At 37.9% G+C, this 26,109-nt stretch overlaps 1 protein-coding gene across 2 annotated transcripts in view; it reads right to left on the bottom strand.

The window, feature by feature from the left end:
- Positions 1 to 3,489: 3,489 nt before the first annotated feature.
- Positions 3,490 to 26,109, bottom strand: part of man1c1 (mannosidase, alpha, class 1C, member 1) — a 47,201-nt gene continuing 24,581 nt past the window's right edge. Inside the window, exons 6-13 of one of the 2 annotated variants that reach the window (XM_031896922.1) lie at positions 25,032 to 25,126; positions 20,617 to 20,740; positions 19,153 to 19,246; positions 18,510 to 18,625; positions 14,179 to 14,398; positions 6,115 to 6,287; positions 5,657 to 5,772; positions 3,490 to 4,799 (exon numbers count right to left, since the gene is read on the bottom strand). In XM_031896922.1, coding sequence (XP_031752782.1) covers positions 4,694 to 4,799; positions 5,657 to 5,772; positions 6,115 to 6,287; positions 14,179 to 14,398; positions 18,510 to 18,625; positions 19,153 to 19,246; positions 20,617 to 20,740; positions 25,032 to 25,126 — 1,044 coding nt within the window. In that variant the 3' untranslated portion in view covers positions 3,490 to 4,693. Of the gene's footprint in view, positions 4,800 to 5,652; positions 5,773 to 6,114; positions 6,288 to 14,178; positions 14,399 to 18,509; positions 18,626 to 19,152; positions 19,247 to 20,616; positions 20,741 to 25,031; positions 25,127 to 26,109 lie in introns of those variants that run through there. The other variant, XM_012957409.2, reaches the window with a different exon arrangement.

Genomic DNA, 26,109 nt, shown 5'->3' on the forward strand with positions numbered 1-26,109 from the left:
CACATCAAGTAATTTCCAGTAAGCCAATTAGTGCACCAAAATTACCATTAGTATGCAGTTAATTTGCAAAGAGTATGTGCAACACAACAAGGGAACATCAGTCAAATTCTGTATTGTCTCACACACAGTGTTTATTTAATATTCCACAGTTTCTGTAGCACATTGTCCAACAAAAAAGCTAGGGCCTGGAAGATCAGTTTATCTCATCAACTACTGGCCATCCAGATGGATTTGTCATACTCTTGCTTATCTTGGGAAAGCAGTAGGACAATGGCACATTTGGAGTTGAATTAATAGGAAACTATTTCTTTAACAACACCTGATTAGAAATTGTGGCAGTTTGTACTTTGAAGCAGGGTTGATTAGTTGGATGTCAGCCAAAGTTAGCTGGCTAGCTTTAGTATAATTAAAAGTTGTAGTTTTACAGCATGACATTTTATAGCTAAATTTATGAGACTTTTTTTTACCTTTGTGCAGTAACTGAAGTTGAAAGACGCATTTTTAAAAGATATATGTTGAGCCTGGATTTAAAGAACAGGCACACATTTGAGGGTGTTCTACTACTTCAAGATCTAAAAGCAATACCCAGATTTCTGCATTTGGGTACATATATGGTGAAAAAAAAGTTCACAGAAAAAAAAGTAGTATATTTATCTGTGTGTTTACCACTGGGAGTAATATTGGGCACTGTGCTATACTTGCAGTAGTTTTACTTTCACTGCCTGTTCTGCTAGGTATTGCTCTCTCTTGTACAGCAGAGTTACACCCTGTGTTTAGGGATTAGATGTTCCTTGTTAAATAAACTTACATAAAGTTGCTGATGATGTGCTGCCTGTTTCTGGAGCCTTGATATGATCTATAGAAGCTGAAAAGCACAACACAGTGCCACTGACGGATATTTGCCACTATGTCTAGTGGCAGACCTGAGGGTCGGTACCTTGTTCCTCTGCGATAAACACATATGCAGTACAACAGGATGATCTGTGCTTGTGCCAATCGCTGAGAGAAGGGGTTGCGCTGAGGTCCTGTGCCTAAGAGCTAAAATACACGGGAGATTTTGCAGCATCGCATACTACAAACCGGATGTAGTTGTGCGGGTCAGAATATAATGGGACTGACATAAAAATCTAATAAAGTTGCCATCCCATGTGTCACCTGTTAGAAGGGAACACTGCATGCTGTGTCTGCATCCAACACAATAATATGTCTATTTTCTTCACACAAAGGAGAATGTGATGTTTATCCAATTCTCAGCCACCTATTAGAATGCATTTTTTTTTCTTTTTCGTTTTCCTTTTCATATGAAATGTCAGTCCTTCTGACCTGCCCTGAAAATAAATGAAGTTGCAATTCAGTATTTGCCCTTTAACTTCAAATGTCCTATGTGAATTGGATAACAATTTCTGGTATGAATAATGTTTAAGAATATTGGGCAGAGCCCATGTTCAACATAGGCTTTAATTATTAGGCAGATGTTGAACATTGGTATATACTGTTTTTTTAATGTATTATATCAATCCCCCTGCACATTACAAATTGTGTTTAATTCAATCTAGAGAAGTAATTTACTTCTATTTTTAAAGTGGAAGATATATCTATGTTCTGATAACACAAAACAACCACAACGTGTACCCAATACAAATAAATGAAGACATTACATTAGCAGTTACATTTAAAAAATGTAATAGACTGAATTTATTAACAATGTTTATCACCATACATTAAATTTTTTTGTTTTTCTAATGCAAATAAATAGCATGTTCATATCTGTGAAATCATTTAGTGTTGTTAAATTCTGCATAGAATGAGCCTACTTAATAAAATAAAAATCTATAATTATGGTAAATGGCACTTAGATATGCATATGAGCTAACTCAGACTCGCGTCTCAAAGTCACCACTGAAACCCAGTTTTTTACACAGGTGGCAAACCACATAAACCAAGCAGTAGTTTAGCACCAGGGAGTCCAGCAAGTTCCCCACAATACTTAAGCTCTTATTTAACACACCCCCTGGCACACTATGATACTAGTAAATATACTTTTCAGGAGATTTTGTGTTGACATATTATTTGATCCAATGTCAACATGTAAAAATCCTGCTTTACTATAAAATACTTTTAAGGTTAAAGCCCAGTATGTATAATATTTTTTATCCTAAATTTTCAAAATAATGACATCCCTGTACTCTGAATTTATTTTATTTCAAGCAGAAAATTGATATTCTCTTTGGACCTCGGAGGAAGAGCGTATTAAGATATTTGGATGTCAACTTTCCCTTTTTTGCTTAGTTTATACAGGAGCAGTGGCCAGCTCGATGTTGTACCTACCATCATTCCCCAACTACAGCCAGGTGATCCCAGTGGTGGCCAATAAAAGGGCAAACATTTGGTAGTTTTAACCTTGAAAAGCAAGTTGTAGGTAAAATTTCACTTCAAAAATCACTGTGAAAAATGTATAATGAAGCAGTAAAATTCTTAATGAACCAAATTAAAATGAGTGTAGGGCTGGCCAGACAGGGGATGCCTTGTCCATATATTGCAATTTTTTCGAGTTGGCCAACTATGTCAATCAATCCCTGTTTTGTTTAAAGGGGGGTGGGGGATTTTTAGTATCTTAATGCACAAAATGTCTTAATGTCATAATATTGATAATGGGTGAGTGCAGAGGACCTCTTGTCTTCATCAAAAGCTGGCCATGCACACACAAGGTTTCGTACAATATTCAATGCGTGTATGGTGAATCAATAGGGCGACCAATATCGCAAAGGCTGCAGATATTGGTTGTCTCGTCAATCGGGTGGGTTAAAAGATTTTGATCGGGTGACGTTGAAGGCACCCAAGCAAAATCTATGTTTAGGGCTGAATCTATGTTTAGGGCTGAATCATACTGAAATCTGCTCCATATGCCAGAGCCTAGGCCGATGCAGTGGCTTTGGCTGCAGGTACAGAAAAATGCTGATTCAAGTGTAAAGGTGGATTTTCGGCCTCTGTTTGTCCCTGTGTGGTATAAGCCTTAAGCTGGCCATATACATAGCAATTACGATCTTTCCTGCAACCATTGGTCACAGGTAAGATCGTTCATTTCCCCCATTGAGGTTCAGGGCTGAATCGTCAGATACGGAGGTAGAGACAATAGGGATTCTACCTCCATATCTTTTCTTTACAAAAGATCGTAATTGCTACGTGTATGGGCAGCTTAAGGCTCATACCACACATTGACAAACACAGGCCGAGAATCCACCTTTACACTTGAATCAGCACTTTTCTGTGTCTGAATCCATAGCCACTGCATTTGCCCAGGTGCAGGCATATGGAGCAGATTTCAGTATGAATTGCATATTCACACATTTCAGAGCTAGGTGCAGACACAGAAGAGCTCTGATTCAAGCATAGTGGCGGATTCTCGTCCTGTGTTAATCTGCAGGCTGAGAATCCACCACATGTGGCATAAGCCTTTGTATTAATTTTGTGGTTCCTTTTTTTTTTACATTTGAATACGGAACCTATTTCTTACCTACTTAACAATATTTGGATATTAGTTGACAATAATAATTTACATTAACACAACTTTGAACAATGTCCTTCCACTAAAAAAGCAATTACAATGATGTGTGGGCTGCAATCCCATCAACCACTGAAAAGTTTTTCTAGCTCTTTCATAGCCTTTTAGATGAGAAGCTCAGTGTACTTCAATGTATTGCTTTGCATTCTGTTTCTGTGAGGGTCCCAAAAACTTTACTTAAAAAGACACAGAGTAAACATTTGACAAACACCACCTTAGTGGTGAGAAACCATTCAAGATATAATTACATGGGAAATTATCTCCTGCAGCTTTCGCAGGATGGGGAAAAGAATTAAATAAAACTCTAAATATAATGTAAATTTCAACTCAAGAATCCCCATGCAACAAAAGAAAGTTTACAAATGGCAATGGTTTTAAAAACAAACAACAATAACTGTATCCATAATAATTAAGAAATGCAAGAATGTACTAAACTAATGCACAACACTTTGTTGTGATAAAACGTGCCTAAAATGTAATATTTCTGCATAGCACTTCTGAAGCAATCATACATATACATATATACACTGCATCTGTAAAGCAAATTCATTGCAGTTCAACACTGTAACTTGCTGGAGTTGCACAGAATGCAGCTGCATTTAAATATTGCAGCTCTGATATGTCTGATAAAAAGAAAACAAGATTAAATTGCAAGGAAAAAACAATTTGGAAAGAGTTCTGATTGCAGGTCAACTTGGCTTTGATAATGGAAATTTACAACTAGCCCTGTAACACAATGCATTGTCCAGAATCAGAAGCATCCAACACGTGGCCAGGGTTTGCACTATAACAAACACAGACATGTGCAGCTGGAAGGCTGCATGTTAGACATCCCTATTCTGCACAGATGTTGACAGAAATACTGCAGTAAAAAAAAGGAACATAGATACAGATCCCTTAACTTATTCATTTTTTTCTTGCAAAAAAGGAAAATAAAGGCAGATTTTCTTTTCTGCAGAAGGCCACTATTTCTTTTAGTGCTAAATATAAGATGTTTTGGAGTTTCATACTGTCTTTAGATTATTTAATTCATATTATCCTAAATTAATCTCATAAAATAGAATTTATTTCATATGAAAGTTTAGGCTTCTAATAAAAACTCTGACTGTAGGTATACTGGAATCTTGTGCTTCAACTTGACTTTAGATGAGTAATTGGTAGTGGATGTGCTTCTGTGTTAAATACCCAGTCTTCTAGTGAAAGTAAATCATCTTCTGAAAACAGCAGGTAGAGGTATCTGTTAAAAATAACAAAACACAAGAATCATTTACAATGTTGTCACTGTGACTAAATACCAGGATCACCATCTTAGCAGAATGGAACATTTGCTTCACTGCTATTCTGTGCAATTTGTGACAAATTAATTTATGTACATTTACAAGCTGGGTCATGGGCAAACATAAGTAAATACAAGGAGTGTGGCACATATGCCATGCATGACAATCTGAAGAGATATTTAAGTCAACATAGACAGATCCTGACCAAGATATCCTGGCTTGTAGGATTAGAACTCATCATATACACATAAAAAAACACAAACTAACATGTGCATGCAAGTAGATATTTTCTTATCACTTTTTAACACTGTAGGATGTGAGATGGTCTTATCGGCAGCGACTGGCACACAGGGATGATCCTCGGCCTGTGGATAAATGCGTGCCAAGAATCAGCCCTTATTCTATCATCAGCCCTCTCGTGTGTCTGCACCCGGAGCCAATGTGTCAGCCCAGCTGCGGGCACAGGAATAGCAGTATGCACATTGAGTGGAGCCACACCTAAATATGCATTTTGACACCAAAATCCACTCTGTACGCCTGCACACTGGCTAATGCAGTGGCTCCAACTGTGGCTGCTGTGATAAAAGGCTTAAACTGCAGGATGAACAAGTAATACCTTCATAAAACCTTGAGCACACATAGAATGCTTAATTGGTGCCTGATGAAATTGACCATAGTATGGATGTTTGCATATAGTAAGGAACAATCTCTGTAACATGCTGTGTAACATGTAAGTGCTATAATGAAAAAGAAGAAGAAAACAGCAGTAATACAAAGTTATTTTCAGCCATAATTTTTTTTTCCCAAAAATACTTACTTTAATGTTTCCGACATGAAAAAGCTTTGCTGAACATTGTCATGGTTTGGACTCGTGCTATAAACATCCCTGATGCCAGAAAATCCACTTTCTATCCTGCAATATTTCTCTAGGGCCTAATGAAAGAATAAAAAGAATAAAATACATCTTTATTTTGAATGCATTTCAGATTATATATTATTGGTGTGATAACCAGATTGTAGTATCCAGGTTTTGTTATTTGAAACTAAATAGCAAACATTTAAGAACAGATAAACACTCTCCCTCTAGCTGGTAACAGATGAGGGTTGTCATCTTTCCTGACAAAAGCCATTTGACAACTTATTATTGAAAAAGTTCTAGTGATGAATTTTACATTGCAAATTGTGAGTTTTTATTGTTACTTGTGAAAATCTTTTTTTCCTTTACAACTTTTTTACATATTGACAAAAATATTATTTAGTTAAAATCGTCCTTACCTGTACAATCTCCCAGCCCCATTCTCTGTATTTGGGATTGTGCGTTAACCTCCACAAGTAAACATAACTTTCAGCCACTTCTGGCCGCAACATGTAATATCTTTCACTTAATCGTGATGCTGTGGCTTCAGCTCCAAAGTCAAACCTGAAAACTTCAGGTCCCAGCTTAGTATCTAAACAAAAAACAAGAAAAAATACAGAAGTGCTGATTTCTTACATAAGTACAACTTACCAGTTGTGTATGGGTTCTGAAACTGTCCAGGACAGGCTTCCAGCATATTGGAATAGCAAAGACTTTTCCATTTTTTACATATTAGAATTAAAAATGACACTAGCCACTTTACTTTGAATGTTGAACGTGAATGTTATTCTGTAATGGTACCATGTTTTTATAAGCATATTGCTTCCCTAACAAGCCAATTATCACATGTGTGTATCAGCATTCTCATGATGGATCTTATATTTATTACAGTCCTGTATTCATAAGGGGCAGTTTGTGGGATGTATTCAGGTGCCTCACTCATTTTACCCCCTACCTGCACCCTAAATTGTTCCGCAAGTGCTTACTAAATAAAGTAGGAAGTGCTCTAGACTTGGCCAGGGCCTCTGTAAAAACTACACCACGGGGCTGATTTACTAAAACACGAATTCGAATCGGAAAAATTCAGATTGGAAAACGAACATTTTGCGACTTTTTCGTATTTTTTGCGATTTTTTCTGCGCCTTTACGACTTTTCAGAAATTGTTGCGACTTTTTCGTTACTAATACGATTTTCGCGAAAAAACACGAGTTTTTCGTAGCCATTACGATTCGCTCGTATCTTGTCGCGACTTTTTAGCATGATTTTGGAAGCCTCCCATAGGACTCAATGGCACCCTGCAGCTCCAACCTGGCCCAAGAAAAGTCACCATACTGAAGCTTGAATGAATCCGAACGCTACGAAAAAATCGCAACATTTTGCGCAACTTTCGGAATGGCTACGAAAAAGGCGCGACTTTTTGCGCAAGTTTTAACGCTACGAAAAAATCGGCAGATTTTGCGCAACATTCGGAATGGCAACGAAAAAGTCGCGATAATTTTCCGAAAAAATCGCCAAATACCGATCATTACGAAAAAAACGCAATCGGACGCATTCGGCCGGTTCGTGAGTAAGTAAATGGGCCCCCACATTTGTTTTCTATACAAATGCAATAGTTATGTTTTTACACTGTTTGCTTTTAAAAATAGAGTTTTATACACTATTGTATATTTTTCACTATATTTCACTTTTGCAATCTACATGACTTTTCTGTTTTTAGTGGTTTCTTAGATATTTGCATTCTTTTTACTAGGGGAGGCCAATTTACTCATTTTCGAGGTTGAGAAAAAAAAAATCACATAAGCAATTTTGTTTTTTTCCTTGAGAGCTAGTGTTTTTGTAATGGAAGAAAAGCTGTATATCAGTAAAACCATGCAGGGATTGTGTCCTTCAGCTTCTTCATTCTTCAATGGCCCTGGGCTGGCGCATGTGCAGAAGAGTTAAAAAGCCATCTTTTTGCTTAAAGTTTTGGTTTTTGCTCTACTGCACATGCACACCCAAGGCAAAGAATGATGGAGCAGAAAATAAACTGCTCTGTGGTGCTTGCTTTAAAATCCCCTATAGGGTTGTTAGGAAAGTCTACACCCATTTTTCGGATTTAGATTTTACAGTAGAAGTAGATGTATAAACTCACTACTCATATGTATAAACTCAAAAGTCCTTATGTTGATGTTTTAACAGTTAGTGGCAGCTATTTTCTTTCCCTGGTGAAGTCACATCTCCATTACCTCTAATCAACCTGTGATACCTCTCTTTAAAAATCAGAGCAAGGCGGGGGGGGACCAAGAGTTGCTATACAACAGTTTATCATTACATGAGCAGTACTTTGGGGGTTAGTGATGATGCATCTTTCGTTTGTCAGACAACACACCAGGGCCGCCATCAGAAACTTTGGGGCCCTGTGATGTTGCTGTGGGCAGTGCCGGCCTTAGGCCGATTGCACCTATTGTGCCCAATCGTGCCCCGCGCTCCACTGAAAAAGGCTGTGCGGGTAGAAGGGAGGGAGAGAGGGGGAAATTAAAGCTCCACATGACAGCCACATGAACGCTGCTCAGTGCTGCTCTGTTCTGGGTGAGTCTGGGAATGGGAGTACACTGAAGGGCAAATTGCATTCTTTCCATGGGCATGGCAAAAAAAAAAATTTGCAAAGGTTTTTGTCCCTATTTACATTTTTAAAATGTTGGGAGTTGTGCTTGTATTAAGCACAATTCAGCAGGAACAGCCTAAAAACCTATAAGACTATGGCAACATAGGGAATCCTCTGCACTAAGCATAATTTACAATGTACTAAGGGGACCCCGCAAAAATGGTTCCAATTGGGCCCCGCAGTTGGTAAGGCCGGCCCTGGCTGTGGGGCCCAATAACCATTCATTCCCCTGCTGAAAAGTTCATGTAGGAGACACTGATATAATTAAGTAAATGGATCCCAATATAAACAGCAGATGTTACTCTATAATATGCAGTTCATATAAATAGTTAAAATGAATTATAAAGTGCTAATAAGTCAGTCAGTTATTGGGGGCAGTGGAATTTACCTTATGTTTTTAAATTCATTGGGGGTCAGTGAAGTTTGTCCCTGCAAAGCTTCTCTGCATTGTCTGCTTAATACGCAAGTTACTTAAAGGAACAGTAACACCAAAAAATTAAAGTGTATAAAAGTAATAACAATATAATGTACTGTTGCCCTGCATTTCTACAACTGGTGTGTTTGCCTCAGAAACCCTACTATAGTTTATATGTCAGCTGCTGTGTAGCCATGGGGGCAGCCATTCAAAGGAGAGAAGGCACAGGCACTTAGCAGATAACAGATAAACCCCTATTATATGGGGCTTATCTACTAGTTATCTGCTATGTAACCTGTGCCTTTTCTCCTTTTTTCCAGCTTGAATGGCTGCCCCCATGGCTACACAGCAGCTTATTTATATAGTAGCTTTTCTGTAGCAAAAACACCAGTTTTTTGCAGAGCAACAGCACATTATATTTTAATTACTTTAAAACACTTTAATTTTTTGATGTTACTGTTCCTTTAAGTTCTAAGCAAGTTACGTAGCTTTCTAAGCAGTTTTTGCATAAGTTACGCAAATTGCACACATTTCAGCGTAACTTTATGCATAACTTATGTAAATTGCATAACTTTCGCAACACGGCTGGGCCCCTCTAAGAAAGAAGATTTCACGGGGCCCGGTACAGTTGTACCCCCTCTACCCCCCTGATGGCGGCCCTGCAACACACGGAAGGGGCTTACAGGCTTGCACTGGCCTGCGAAACTGTGTTTGGTCTAAAGGAGGAAATACAATTATGACAATCAAGTCTAAGGCATTAAAGGAACAGTAACATTTAAAAATGAAAGTGTTTTAAAGAATGGCAGTACAAAGTACTGTTGCCAGCATTGGTAACATTGGTGTGTTTGCTTCAAAAACACTACTTACATAAAATTCTGCTGTGTAGTCATGGGGGCAGCCATTGAAGCACAGGATACACAGTAGATAACAGATAAGCTGTGCAGAATCCCATTGTATACTATAGAGATTATCTGTTATCTTCTATGTAACCTGTGCCTTTTCATCTTTCAATGGCTGCCCCCATGACTACACAGCAGCTTGTTTATATAAACTATAGAAAAGTTTCTAAAACAAAGACACCAGTTGTACCAGTGCAGCGCATCAGTACATTATAGTTTAATTACTTTGAAACACTTTTATTTTTTGGTGTTACTATTCCTTTAAAGGAAAAGGAAAGGCTAATAAAGAGTTAATCTCAAGATGCAGACATAACTTCAGTTGTCTCAATAGTGCCCTTAAGTCTCCCCATATTTCTCCCATTCAGCTGATCAGAAGCCTCATAGGAAAAAAAAAAAACGCTGAGCTCTGTAAAGAAAATTCCCACAATGCCACGCTCCTTCACCAAGACCAAGACCCCTGTACATGTGCAGTTTGTAAAACTATGAGTCAGCTTCCTGCTGAATGGTTTACATCACACATTCCTAAGGGGGGGGGGTAGGGAGTTCTATGCATTCTTGAGGGAGGGGGGAGCAGGAGAGAGGAGAGAGATGCGTGTCTCTGACACAGGAAACAAAGCAACAAGAAATCCTGTTTCTTTTGACAGAGAACTCAGTGCAGCATTTCTGTAAGTGCTTATGGCTGTATTTACATAGACCTTTCTGATAAAGCTTACTTAGTTTTTACCTTTCTTTCTCCTTTAAGTTGTGTGGGTAAAAGATTCCTTAAAGGAGAATGCAAGTCAAAATTTAAAAAACATACTGCCCAATAGTACTCCTATTGTTTAGTAAAAACGCCACACTTTTGGCTCACCTAATCAAATATTTACTCAGTCACACTTACTTCACATTTACTAGAACAGGCAGCCATCTCTAAAAAGGTATTCTCCCTTCCTTTCCCTCCTTGCTTCATACTGCACATGTGTTTCATTCCCTCCCCACCTTCCCCTCTGCCAGATCCGCTTCTGATTGGCTGGTGGGCATGTGTAGCTCAGAACAGGAGACAGGATCAAGTTACGCACATGCTCAGAGAATAGGAAGGCTGCCGCTGGCAGCCTACAGGAAGGGGAGAAAGATTTCAGTGATGTCACTGTAGGCTTCACACTGCTGTAGGCTGCCAGCACCATATCTCAGAGAAGCAAGCAGGGATCTGGGAATTTAGATATGCAGTAAGTACTTAAAAAAGAATGCCTTTAAGGTGGCCATACACGTGGCGATCCGACGATGTTTCGTACGACCATCGGTCGCACGAAACATCGTAAGATCCGCCACACACCATTCAGGGCTGAATCGGCAGGTAAGGAGGTAGAAACAATAGGATTTCTACCTCCTTCTGCCGATTCAGCTCTGAAGGGAGAATTTTGGTCAGGCGCCTTCTATGGCGCCCGATCAAAATTTTCAAACTTGTCCGATCGGCGAGTCGTCCGATATCGGCAGCTTCCTGCGATATCGGTCGACTCGCCGACATGCCATACACGCACCGATTATCGTACGAAACGAGGTTTCGTACGATAATATCGGTGCGTGTATGGCCACCTTAAGACTTACTTTTAATTTATATTAACCTTTCATTGTCCTTTAATCAGATGAAAGTACACCACTGCAAAGTATGAGGATATGCGTTATCAACATAGACCAAAAGGGATTGGGATTAAAAAAAAGAACACTAATACCAGTAAATGCTCATTTACTTTAATTTTACTTCTTCAGTCACAAGAATCCAATTCATTTCAATTCATCTATTAAAGGCTCCAAGAAGAAGTGACTAGTTGTGCCTAAATAACTATGTGAACAGTGCAGCATACTGTGAATAAGTTTGAGCAATACCTTTCCTTGTCCTTTAAGAGCAAAAGATTTGTAATGCCTTTGCAGATGAACTGGTAACCAATAGTTACGTTTTGTAGTTACCAGTTATATATTCGAAGTTCCTGTTCTTTGATGTTTTAGGGCTCTGGCACACGCTGCGCAGGCGATTTCGGCAAATCGCCAAAATTGCCTCGCGAGGCAACTTCTGCGATTTGCCGAAATCGCCTGCGCAGCGTGTGCCATCCCACTGGCGACTTACATTTTCGCCGGTGGGATGGTAGTTCCGGGAGATTAGTCGCCCGTGACAAGGGAGATTTGTCACGGGCGACTAATCTGCCTGTGTGCCAGAGCCCTTAGGTGTGATGCCACTGTATATGAGACTGTGGCTAACAGCTCCTTTAGATATTCATGTAATGCACACAAACACTTTTACTAAGCATTTCATTAGACTGCAGTAATTGAAAAGTCATCTGCTCAGTATTGATTCTCTGTACTCCAGTTACTTTATATAGTAAGGTGTCTACACATCATTATCTCGGCTTTGCTGATATGGCCCTATGGCCATAACTAACTCCCTGCTTTCGACTTCCCAGTAAACAGTCTGGGAAATAATTAGTACTTCTGTCCTCAAAAATTTGTCAGGAGAGCAGTTACAGACAGAGGCAATGGCAGTGTTAGCTAAAGACTCAAGATCTGGCCTTTGTGGTCAAATTATAAATGTGTGTAGATTTTTATTTGTAGCACTACTAATATACATAGAACTGTATATTATTACTTTAATGAAGATAATGTATGTGCTGAAAAAAATGTAAAGCATGAGTTCATTAAATAGGGCTTGTACTGAACATACTACTTATTTTGATTATTAAAAAAAAAATCTGTTTTTGTTATTTTTAAGGTTGAACAGGCAAACTGAAACTAGTCTACTATTATGTTTTGGTCCTTGCAAGGCAAATAATTAGATTACTAGTGCACAGATAACCCCCTACATATTGAAATCCTGTTACCAAAGCAGTCACAACAATGGGGGGTAGGGTAGGGGTTGTATACTGGTACTCTAAGGAAATAACAAAAAACATGATTACAGCAATTGGCCAAAAAGTATGTTATGCACAAGCCCTATTGATTGAACTCATGTCTTTGTAAACAGTCTGTGCCATCATCCTAGGTCCTTCACCATTAGGTTTATGAGGCTCCAAGACTTTCTCATGGGGACATATGTTGTGACACAAAAGCTGGTAGGGATTTGGGATTAAAAAAAAGAACCATACCATCATACCAGTAAATGCACACTTACAACTTCTTCAGTCACAAGAATCCAATTCATTTAAATGAATCTATTAAAGGCTCCAAGAAGAAGTGACTAGTTGTGCCTAAATAACTATGTGAACAGTGCTGCATACTGTGTAATGATGAAGAAAATAATGGTTCCTTATATAAACTGTTCAGATATAGTGAAAAATGAATCATAATATCCTAAGCTATAGGTTACATAGTTAATTGTAAACCAATTCTTCAATTACAAAACTTAAATTCAATCTGTGTCCTTGAGGAATACAGGTATGGGGCCCATTATCCAGAATGCTCGGGACCTGGTGTTTTCCGGATAAGGGATATTTCCGTAATTTGGATCTCCTACCTAAAGTCTGCTAAAAACATTATTTAAAGGACAATGAAAGGTTAATATAAATTAATAGTAAGTCTAAATGCATTCTTTTTAAGTACTTACTGCATATCTAAATTCCCAGATCCCTGCTTGCTTCTCTGAGATATGGTGCTGGCAGCCTACAGCAGTGTGAAGACTACAATGACATCACTGAAATCTCTCTGTCCTTCCTGTAGGCTGCCAGCGGCAGCATTCCTATTCTCTGAGCATGTGTGTAACTTGATCCTGTCTCCTGTTCTGAGCTACACATGCCCACCAGCCAATCAGAAGCGGATCTGGCAGAGGGGAGGGGGGGAGGGAATGAAACACATGTGCAGTATGAAGCAAGGAGGGAAAGGAAGGGAGAATACATTTTTAGAGATGGCTGCCTGTTCTAGAAAATGTGAAGTAAGTGTGACTGAGTAAATATTTGATTAGGTGAGCCAAAAGTGTGGCGTTTTTACTAAACAATAGGAGGACTATTGGGCAGTATGCTTTTTAAATTTTAACTTGCATTCTACTTTAAACAGTAAATTAAATAGTAATAGTAAAGTAATTAAATAGTATTGTTTTGCATCCAATAAGGATTAATTAAACCTTAGTTGGGATCAAGTACAAGGTACTGTTTTATAATTACAGAGAAAAAGGAAATCATGTTTAAAAATGTGAATTATTTAATTAAAATGGAGTCTATGGGAGATGGCCTTTCCGTAATTTGGAACTTTCTGGAGAATGGGTTTCCAGATAAGGGGGCTGATACCTGTACTAATATTTACCAATAGCAAAACTTTCTATTCCACATGTTTCATAATCATTTTCTGGTAATTGTCCTAATTTGGTTCTTTCTTAAACACTTCATAGGCACACAGCCCAAGGGTTGTAGCTCTCTGTTGACTCACACAGATAACAGATACGTATATAGGAAGGAACTTGTACTTCCTGTGCATTCATCTGTATCATTTACCAAAAAGTTAACTGAATAACAACATGTAACTAGTCCAGACAAAACTTGTTTATTGCACACAGACATGTCATACCTGTACGTGCATAAGATTCATGGCATGTGTTTGCAATCTCTGCTGCTAACTCCATGTAATGGTCTCTCTTCTGTGCAGGAGCATCTCTTGCTCCTAGAGCAAACATTCCTGCAGCAAAGCAGGTTAGATGCCCCATTTTGTGGTCCAGGATCCCACCTCTCCACTCAGCAATGTAAGTTAGCCCTCCAGGAGACTTTCTTATAAGATGCGTTTCTATTGCCTAAAATAATAAAAACCTGTTAGAAGTGATTCTAAATCTGTGTTATGTTTTTATATAAATTTGAAACCTATTTTCTATAATACTGAATGCATTAATACATGTGTGTTTAGTAAATGCCTGTTTATAAATAAACACAATAAATACTTAATTTCAACATGAGCCAAATAATAGATCTGAGGGGTAATTTAATAACTGTAGGGCAAATCTGCCAAAAACACATGTTTTTCACTCTTACCACCCTGTCCCTCCATAAGCACCCACAAGATGCTTTCATGGAAATTACAATTTTTCATAAATTATCATCATCAGCAAAAATATAAACAGTACTTTTAATGCCCACCTCAGTGTCATTAATAAGGATGACTAAACCCTAAAAATGAATATGGCTAGATATGACATTTTTCTATACTGAACATATTGCACCTTCCTAAAGGTTTATCCTTCCTATAAAAGTAATGATCCAGGCCTTCACAGTTGTCACAGGAGCTTCCCATCTAAGATTTTTCTAGAGGTGTCTGTGACACTCACATGCTCAATGTGCTCTGAGCAGCATCTGAGAAACTAAGTTTAGATTTATCAAGCAGAAAATGAGGTTTTCCTGTCATATAATCTGATGCAACAGGGGGCTGCTTAGCTAATTGCACTGGTTTCAGAGCTGCCATGCACTAAGGGCTCTGGCACACGGGGAGATTAGTCGCCCGCGACAAAACTCCCTGTTCGCGGGCGACTAATCTCCCCGAGTTGCCTTCACCTGCCATCCCACCGGCGACAATGTATGACAATTTGCGCGAAATTGCGCCGGTGGGATGGCAGGTGAAGGCAACTCGGGGAGATTAGTCGCCCGCGAACAGGGAGTTTTGTCGCAGGCGACTTATCTCCCCGTGTGCCAGAGCCCTAACTGTATTATTTAATTATCAGCCTTATATTGTAATATATATAGGTATATACAGTATATTGTGAGTCGGTCCCTAAGCTCTGTAACTGACAGCAGCACAGAACATGTGCAGTGAATCAGCAGAAAAGAAGATGGGGAGCTACTGGGGGCATATTTGGTCGCTCAGATCTTCCCTGCTAAAGGGCTGTGGTTGCATTGAGCTTGTAAAGAAGCCCATAACAAAATTTCTAGCTTATTTCGGAAGTAGGCTAAGTGACACGTATGCCATCCCCCTACCTAATTACATTCTTGCTGGTGGGATGACATGTCGCCAATATTAGTCGCCTGCAATAGCGAAGGTTTATCGTGGGCGACAACTGTTAAACTACAACTTTCAAGCAGAACTTTTAGCTATTCCTAAACTAGGACAGCATCCATTAATTCATAGAATTTAATTTGGCCTACAGTGTTTGATTTTTGTTTGTTTTTTTTTTAAAAGGAACAAAACACTATTAAAATCCTTGTTGAATTTGAAACAATAGAGCACATGATAGAGAGAAAAAAATATTTTGCACTTCTGCCAAACATTAGCACTTTGGCTCAAAGGCAATTCTTTAGTTTGCAAATGGTCAGGATATCTTTTTCAGGTTAGTAAGATGTGATTTAATATCTGGATATGGCTGGATAATGTAAAACAGGCCCATTTCCTTGACAAAATAGTTGGCCATTGTAGGCATTAACAGACACTTGCTATAAAGGACTTAATTTGCCACTTAAAGTATTTTCCATTTAATCCACTCTCCAGAAAGCTATGTCTTTGGCACTTTCATAACATTATAGAGACAGAAATGTCACCAAAATACAATGTTCTTAAAATTAACTGCAGAATGAAAATGACAGATGCCCTTTCAAAAGAACTCACACAATAAAGCAGTTATAATTTCATCTTAAACCTTAAAAACACAAATACAAGAGTATTGTAGAAATGATACCTATATTGACTAACAATAAAAATACATTGCAAGCCTTCGGAGCTCTACAGCCCCTTTGACAGGCAAAGCAGGGTTTTATACTGTATATATATGTATATATATATATATATACATACACACAAACATCTTTTTGAAATGAGCTGTTTTATACAATATATTGTTATAGAGACCTACATTGTTCTGGGGTATGATTTCCTTTAAGGCAAGGATCCCAAACCTTTTATACTCGTGAGACACATTTAAATGGAAAAAGTGTTGGGGAGCAACACAAGCATGAGGTTCCTGGGGGAAGCAATAAGAGCTTTAATTGGCTACTTAATAGCCCCTATGTGGACTGGCAGCCTACAGGCTCTGTTTGACATTATACTTGGTTTGTTATGCAACCAAAACGTGCGTCCTTACTAGAAATGAAAAAATAAGCATTTGCTTTGAGGCCACTGTGAGCAACATCCAAGGGGTTGGTGAGCAACACTGCTTTAAGGTATATTTTCATGGGTGGATTTTCATAAAGACTAGGGAAGGCTAAGTCTCCCCATACCTGCCTCATAAAGAGGAGGAAAGAAAAAGAAAAAAAACCCAAAAAACCCAAAACTTTACTGACTGTTTATTCTGCCTGTGTTGCAAGTGGGCATTCTCAAATAACCCACAGAGCTGTCATTCTAATCAATCTGTGCCTGCTTCAATAATTATTTAAAAGTCCCCAGGTTATGCGTGCCATGGCCAGCACCCAGGAACTTTATTTTTTTGCTCTTACACTTTGAATTACTTTCAGCCCTTTTCCCTATCAGCCAAGAAATAATAAGAAAATGTTTTTCAGGTCAAGCAAATAAGATCAGATCACAGAAATATGGAGGGGGGCACAACAATGTAAGGTTAAAAGAATAACAAATACAAGATAACCTGGAAAGTGACAGATGGGAAGATGAATTGGGTAAATAAAAAGAAACGAGAAAGAAAGGGGTGAAAAAAATGGAATACATACATTTCTGGTGAAAAGCAGAATAAAATAAGATGAGAAAATATATTTTAAAAAAATGAATAGAATAGAGACAGGATAGAAGCTAGTAAGAGAGCAAATACAAAAGGAGAAAAATAACATGGGACACAACATGGGAGAGAAGAATAAAGGGTTTATTCTGAGAAAATGTATCAGTGCTGCAGCTGCTGCTGTCTCTTAGCTAATGCCACACTGAATTGTTTCTTGACATGTGTATTAGTGCAATCTAAACCCTCCACTTTTGCTGCTTCCAGTGTTCATTCTGCAGCCCCTCTCAATATCCTTAGATAGCCAAAGGCATTTAGGGTTTTTTTTCTAAGAACAATGGGAGATGATATTTAACAGGGAAATTAAAGCTTCTCCCTGTTTGGACCTTGCAAGGTAGATAATTAGATTCCCAGTGTATAACCTCCTCCAATCCCTTTTGTTGTCAGCAGTCTCATATCAGTGCAAGGAGAATAAGCACTAGGTATGTGAATGGGGTACTAACAGATGGTCTACATAAAACTGGAACATATTCTTTCACTCACTAGTTTTAGCTTTTAGGAACCTGACTTTCACCACAGTAGTTACTCTTTGAATTATGACATGCCATGTGTTCCTGGACATAAGCAGACACGCAAGACCAAAACATCCTGAAAAAGAAAGGGTCAGGTAGACTCCCCGAACACAGAAATCACCCTCTGCCCATGTATATTTTCACTATTATACTAAATTTTACCTGCAGTTTTCTTTCTGTAAAGACTAGTAAATAACAAAAAAATGGATTTATGCTGGCTTAATTGGTATCAAGTGGCTTATAGAAAAAAAAATGATTTGGTTAAAGATGAAGAAATGTTAGGTTGAAAAGAATACTATAGTAAATGGCATAGCTGTGTTCTAAAGCTTTTTTAAGGAACAGGTTTCTAGATAATAGATCTCCTGTTACTGTCTTCCATTAGAACATGCCAGGTTGCTAACAATAATTTAAAGAGCGAGCTGCAGAGACAAATTAAATGATTTATTGGAAATTGTCAACTTCACGCCAAATTTAAAAACATATATTAAGTCTCACAGAAACACAACCATCAGCTGACACAACGAATGCAGGATTTAAGCCCCCTGTAGTCCTGGATTGTCATTTTCTAATATATTATTGTCCACAGGGCTGCAGTGATTGAAAGCCGATGCCATCTAAGTACTTGGTAATAATCTAAGCAGAAAAATGTCATGGCTTGCAAATCACATTTGCAAAATCTCATTTTGTACCTCTAAAGCATCATAGTACATGCTCTTAGCTTCATTGTCCTGTCTTGCTGACATCAGCCAAGATTTGATTAAATATTCATAGAAGCTGTCACCAAGTCCTCCAAGTGAAACATGGTCTGCAGAGAGAGAAGTGACACAGGATTTGTAGGAGAAGGATTACACTGACCTCAGCTTGGCATTATGTTAATGTTCATGTAAAATCCTTCATGTTAACCATCTAAGATAAATACTTTGTCATCCCGATGATTGCAAAATTGTTTGCCCAGTGCAAATGTTACAACACATAACAGTCAACCAATTTAGCATAGCCATGTTGGAATTACAGAGTCATGTGTCTGCATATGGTTTGTTTGATAACTTTGTCTTAATCAGCATTGGGTTGTGAACTGAGAAGCAAATGCATATATGAAGTGCAGTTTTTTAAATATTTTTACTTCAAGTAATGCTAGTGCCAAACTGCAATTATTTATCATCAAATTAAAAGTTGCATAACCTGCGGCCTAAAGGTTTGTAGCCTAAGTAAAATAAATAAATAGATTGTTTACAAATAATTTAATTAAATACAAAAGCAATATATTTAGAGAGAACAAAATACTAGTAGACTGGCTGCCACATGATAACAGTAAAGTATAATGGTACTTACGTTGTACCCAGTTTCCACTGATGGGGCTAAAATAATTAGGGTATAATCCATGAGGTTTTTCAATCTTGCTTAAAAGTTTCCGAATACCATTCACCTGCAAATTAAAACATACATCTTGTCATTTATTATTAACAATAGTAGTGCAAGTAGGGGATCCCTTATCTGGAAACCCGTTATCCAGAAAGTAAATCATTTTAATTTTTTAAAATGATTTCCTTTTTCTCTTTGATAATAAAACAGAACCTTGTACTTGATCCCAACTAAGACATAAATAATCCTTATTGGGGCAAAACATGCCTATTGGGTTTATTCAATATTTAAATGATTTTTTGCATACTTAATTTATGGAGATCCAAAAACCCCAGGTCCCGAGCATTCTGGATAACAGGTCCCATACCTGTTATTCAAAAGAAACTTCGTATTTGCTATTTATATACTGTACGGTTTTCTACAGCAACACAACTCTATCACATTTACCAAATTGCCCATAAAAGCAGAATGTTCCAGTAAATTAAAATTTTCAGTACAATAAACTTCTTGGCATTTCTGCCACACTGTAAAGTAGCCACACACCATTTGATCTTTGGGCTATATGGTATTTTTAACAGCAAGTTGAAAATAAGCAGATCGTTTTTAATTATTTTACTCCTGGGGTGCAATAGCAGACAATTAGAGAGGTGCACCTACATCCCAGTCTATCAATGATTGGTCAGTATAGGAGCATTCATCCTTGCAACTGCATGCATTGGCTTCTACTTGCATGGGCAACAATGTGGCTTTCCATGGATGGACTAGGGTGATAATAAGTTAGTGTTGGTGTGAATGACATTTTTAAACAATTGGGAAAATAAATACCAGGAACCTTTATTAACCACTGACCTTTGACTAGGCATGACACAAAGGACCTTGTACAAGAATTGTGGAATTATGCACCTTCTAGTAAAGTAGCAGTTCCCAGAACCCAAGGCAGTGGATGGGGCCCTAACCTGAATAGCAGTGAGGGTTTTGTTTTGGATTATTGATTATGTACTATTTACTACATGCAATTTCCTTTAACTATAGCATGACAACAAATTCTCTATCTGTGTATCTATGTATGGCTAACATTGTGAAGGGCTAATCAGGACCAGAGCAAATGTTGCAACACAAAACTGGTACCCATATGCATATCTTCATTTATTTAGCACTACTTCTGCTGGACATAATAACTAGTGACCAAATACTTTTAAACGTGAAAGACTAACTAAATTAGTCTTAGCATTTGCAGGCCATTTTGCCCCTAGAAATAAGTCTGTTAAAGAATGTTGAATCTAAAGTGACCCCCTCCATTACAGGAGAATAAAAAAGATGCAGGTAATACTGTGTTAATTTAATAACCTGCATTGAGAAGACACTGTGAAAGGATAGAACATAAAAAGGTGACAATTTTCATATAAGATCCAGTAAATACTCATGGTAACTTGCCTTTTCAGTAAATATTGTGTTTCCAGATAGTTCACTTAGCTGCACAAACTCCAGGTGCAAGGTTCCAAATTCAGCCAAAATGCTGCTTCCTGCTGAGGCCCAACCCCAGCTCCAGGTTAAACCACTAAAAATAAATCAGAATTCTGTTGTAAGATACTAAGTACCACTCATTTTAAGAGGAAAATTAAAATAACTGATCTGGGGAATGTTAAAGTCTCAGTAGATTAAATTTCATCACAGTTACAAAGTATTTTCCTGACTGTCAGAAGAACTTTACTGCCAGTAAAAAAAAAAAAATATTATTTCAGTTCAGAATGTATCACCAGTTGAAAATCATTCTGTTCCATGGGTTGTTAGAGCTCAGTGGCAGCACAGAGCTTTAACACCCTACAGAATCAATAATCACCCAAACTAAACAAGCATTGCATTAAAGGGGTGGTTGACCTTTAAGCTAATTTTTAGCATTATAGAATGACTTATTCCAAGTAACTTTTCAATTGGTCTTCATTACTTACTTATAGTTTTTATTATATTATAGTTTTTCAATTATTTGCTTTCTTCTTCAAACACTTTCTAGCTTTCAAATGGGGGTCACTGACCCCGGCAGCCAAAAAACTATTGCTCTGTGAGGCTACAATTTTATTTTTATTGTTACTTTTTGTAACTTTAATTTCTATTCAGCCTATCCCCTATTCATTTAAAGGAACAGTAACACCAAAAAATGAAAGTGTATAAAAATAATTACGATATTATGTACTGTTGCCCTGTGCTGGTACAGCTGGTGTGTTTGCCTCAGAAACACTACTATAGTTTATATAAACAAAGCTGCTGTGTAGCCATGGGGGCAGCCATTCAAAGGAGAAAAGGCACAGGCACATAGAAGATAACAGATAAACCCCCATTATATTCTACAGAGCTTATCTGTTATCTGCTATGTAACCTGTGCCTTTTCTCCTTTTTTTCAGCTTGAATGGCTGCCCCCAGGGCTACACAGCAGCTTATTTATATAAACTATAGTAGTGTTACTTTAGCAAATACACAACTTTACCTGTGCAGGGTAACATTACATTATATTTTAAATACCTAAATACACTTTCATTTTTGGCATTACTGTTCCTTTAATAGTCTCTCATTCAAACCATTTCCTGGTTGCTAAGGTAAATTGGACCAGAGCAACCAAATAGCTGCTGAAACTGGAGAGCTGCTGAACTGAAAATGAAATAACTAAAAAATAGAAATAATAAAAAATGAAGACCAATTGCAATTTGTCTCGGAATATCACTCTTTACATCATACTAACAGTTAATGCAAAGGTGAACAACCCCTTTAAAATTAATGCCATGCAAGAATATTCTGGGATGAATTACCCCAGTGCAGAAAAGAGTGCATCTGCAGGCTATATAAATACAGGGAGCAGAAAGCATAGATCACATTTGCTGTGGTTGAGGGTGGGCTCTGCCAAATACAGTTGTTAAATACATTAAGGCCATGCACTATGTCTTTTTTCCACCCCAAAAATATTGTGTTTAGTATGTAACTTATCGTTTGCATTGGGTAAAACTATTATTTAAAAATGCAGGATTCTGTAATGTCTTTTAAATCTACATCGCTTGCATTGTATTCATTATTTCTGCAGAAAAATTAGCCCCAGGTGGTTCTCTGCCTAGGGAATGTAACTATTTATATGGTCTCATTAAAATGAAGCATTAAACCTGCCTGAATAAAGGAAAATATACAGCAGCATAACTGTTTCTTATGCAAATATAACTTCTCATACACTATTGATGACTTTGCAGACAATAGTAGACAAATTCTGATCTTAGTGAGTAGAGGATACGAAGAATAATGGCAGCTCAAGATTGAGTCCGGTAAAATCCTATTTATTAGTATTCATTAAAAGTCGGAGTCCAGTAAAATCCTATTTATTAGTATAGATTAAAATACTGTAATTAAACGGCACCACTGATGTCTGACTCATTCTGGGCATAACAAAGCCTAAGCATTCCCATTTTAAACAACCTTTGTGTATTGCAATTTCCATACACTTTATTCTTATAAATCTTGCCAGTGGCATTGGATCTAGCTTCTGAACTAATGGTAATAATCAGACATGTTTTACATGTGTCAACTAGTTGGTCATACTGCTCAATCTAGGGGGTGGGGCCAACAGGTTCCCTAAAGTGGGGGCTTTTCTTGAAATAAATTTCAATTTATTTTCTGTTAAAATTGTGTTCAGTATATCATCATTATACAACACCAGGAGGTATTACCTGTGATATTGTAAATCAAATGGTATTTCACACTAAACTCTGTGACAAATTATATCAGTCTAGGTTTTATTTTTTTTGGTGGAAAATAAGGCAGTATCTTAGCACAATGTATCAACAAACACTTTGTATGCTTTGGCTATGTTGCTGCTGGAATGTCAGTGTCACAGACATTTTGTAATCACAACTATTGCTAAGCTTGCTATTATACCAGAATCTGAACAAACAATACTCTTTTGAAGGTACAAAGAAATTCATTCAGGTGTATGTGTGTGAGTCTCTGCTTTCTCTGTACTGTAGCTAACTCTGACTGTTGCTAGTTTTCTTGAGACAGTGGTGAGCGAGTAGAACCCACAAAAAAACCCAGTGTACATGTGTGCCGCTGTACCTGCAAATATTTAATATACCAAGAAGTATCAGTATATTCTATATTGTCTATTTGGTATGATATATCACTGGTGCCCTTATTTTAAATGCTGTGTGTGTTGTGAGTTGCAGTTCAGCCTTCATCCACCTTTGAGAAAGGGTCATAAATGTAACAGTGTTTTGCATTTGAGCAGCTGGATTTAAGCAATACAGCAAAGAAATGTTTACAGATGAATTATTTGTTTCTCAATGCAAGGCAGAAAAATCTGGCAAATGTTGCTATGGGGCCAATTCACTATAGGTCGTTAACGCTTAACGCATAGTTTTATGCGTTAAAAAGTGTTCCTTAATTAAGTACCGATTCATCAAAGTAATTTCACATGCGTTACTACTCATATTGCATGCACAAAGAGCTAGCGTTATGTCCATTGCATTGCGGTAATTATCTAATAGAAATAATACTAATGCATAATTCACAGACATACTTTAAGTGTTAAAAGCATGAAATATGGTGATAATCAGTGCTAATATTAGCACCTACTAGGAGTAGGCGTTACTCTAAAAACATTGCGGTTCGTGAGCGTTTGTGAAGACAATATGGAGTTTGCAGTCAGATTTTTGTTGGATTGTAATGAGAATAAAGTATGTGATCATCCTAGAGTGATGCATCCTCCAGTTTTCAGGGAAAAATTAACTCTAGAGGGATTATCAGAGGAGGAAATAGTGAGGCGCTATAGGTTAAATAGAGCAACAATCTATAGCCTGTATGAGAAACTGGAGCCTTATCTGGGAATATATGGTGGAGTGTCACAGCCCACATTTTCATGTTGCCTTGGTGCGTAATATCATGCGTTAATATTGCGTGCTACGAAATAACGCATAATTATATCGCATGCTGTAAAATATCACTTAAAAATATGTCATCGCCACATAAATTAGGAAAATAAAATTGTTTCTTAATTCAGACAAGTGTCCTTTTTGTGAATCGATCGTTAATTCTCCAAATAAAAGAAGTGATAATATTTTTAGCACATGCTAAAAATAACACTCAGTTTTTCGGACTTTAGTGAATTGGCCCCTATGTTTTTTACCCACAATACAGCTTTTACCCAGCATTCCAGCATAATGCGAAAAAACGCCCATTGACTTGCATTTTTGAAATGCAATGCATTTCACAAATGTTTCAAGACAGATTCACTTATCACTAGGGATCACCTATAAACACAGCATGGAAATGCAACCCTGTAATTACTCCCTTTTCAAGAAAGGAGTAAGGGCTCTGGCACACGGGGAGATTAGTCGCTCGTGACAAATCTCCCTGTTCGTGGGCGACTAATCTCCCCAAAATGCCATCCCACCGGTGAAAATGTAAATCGCCTGGGGGTTGGCAACTTCCGCGATTTCACTGAAATTGCGCGCCAGTGTATGCCATCCCACCGGCGATGCTACCTTGCATTAAAGTGTGCTGTGCCTTGAACTTCACACCATATTCTGCAAAGCAGATGCAACAGGCATATTGCTGCATGGTGCCATGGTTAATGATTAGGAATTCCCTCTACAAATCTGAATAACATTTTTTAAAATCATTCCTTAAAAGGGACATTTTGCAAACTGAAAAACTAGATTAGCTTTAAAACTGTATTTATTGTGACCTTTTTTCTCCTGGAACAGCTATATTTCTTGTGGGAACTTCTCACAGCACATTTCTGACTGGTTTGGATAACAATGAAAGATCAGACATTTTTTTTAATTGAGTCTCAGTTGCAATAACAAGTATCTTACTTCCCAAGGTTGATGATCCCACGTGGAATTCCAGTGGGAGTACTAAATGCTGGCAGCAGTTTATTTCCAAGGCCTATAGCCTTGTCTCTGAAGACCTAGAATCCAGATACTGTAGTTAGAATTGCTAAGCAAAATGGACTATAAATAAACAGAGAAGAATTATAATGAAAATACACATTTATAGCTGGTTTACAACATCTGCAAAATGGACTCATTGCAGTTTGCAGTCCATGAAAAAGATGTAATAGTGCTGTCAGCACATGTTTTTTTCCCTGTCTGTGTGAACAGTGTGTAGAAAAACAGGAAATTTTAAACCATTTATGTCTGACATAAAAAAAGGCTTGATAGGTAAATAATGTATGCTCTCTGAGCAAAAGGACACCGATACAGAGTGTTTCTAGGTGCATCTCAGTAGAAAGTTCTAAAACATTTTGACAATGAAAGCAAATAACTATTCATTAATAGAAAAGGCTCTGTGGAGCAGTACTGCCATATGGCAGGAAACCTCTAGAGGGGATGTTATAATGAATTGATTTCAGAAATGATATTATACCATTAACATGATTTTTTGTTGTTGTCTGCTTTTGCTTTGTGTACTAGTACCAGACAATGGCTTTTGGCACAGCACACATATGTGGCATAGGTAAGGACATTGTGCTGTAAACATATGGTGACTGGTCCCCCTCCACAAACAAATTGTCCCATGGACCGATTGGGCAGCTAATCGGCCTGTGTATGGGCACTCCTGACCGATATCTGGCCTGAAATTGTCCAGATCTCGATTGGCCAGTTGGTTAGAAATCTAGTCAGATCGGGGAGCGCATCAGCTCATTGATGCAGTCCCCGGACCGACTTTGCCTATGCCCGTCATTAGGGCCAAACGATCGAATTACCCTGGATTCTCCTGATATTGCCCACCCGTAGGTGGGGGATATTGGGAGAAGATCCGCTCGCTTGGCGACATCGCCCGTGTATGGGGACCTTTAGGAAGCATCAGTGACCAATAATAGTTACTAACAGATCCTTGGAGGAAAACTTTATCTCTAAAGGGTTATAAAGCATTGTTTCTAAGTTGCCT

Source organism: Xenopus tropicalis, chromosome 2 (assembly GCF_000004195.4).
Source record: "Xenopus tropicalis strain Nigerian chromosome 2, UCB_Xtro_10.0, whole genome shotgun sequence".
In the NCBI taxonomy this organism is placed as follows: domain Eukaryota; kingdom Metazoa; phylum Chordata; class Amphibia; order Anura; family Pipidae; genus Xenopus; species Xenopus tropicalis.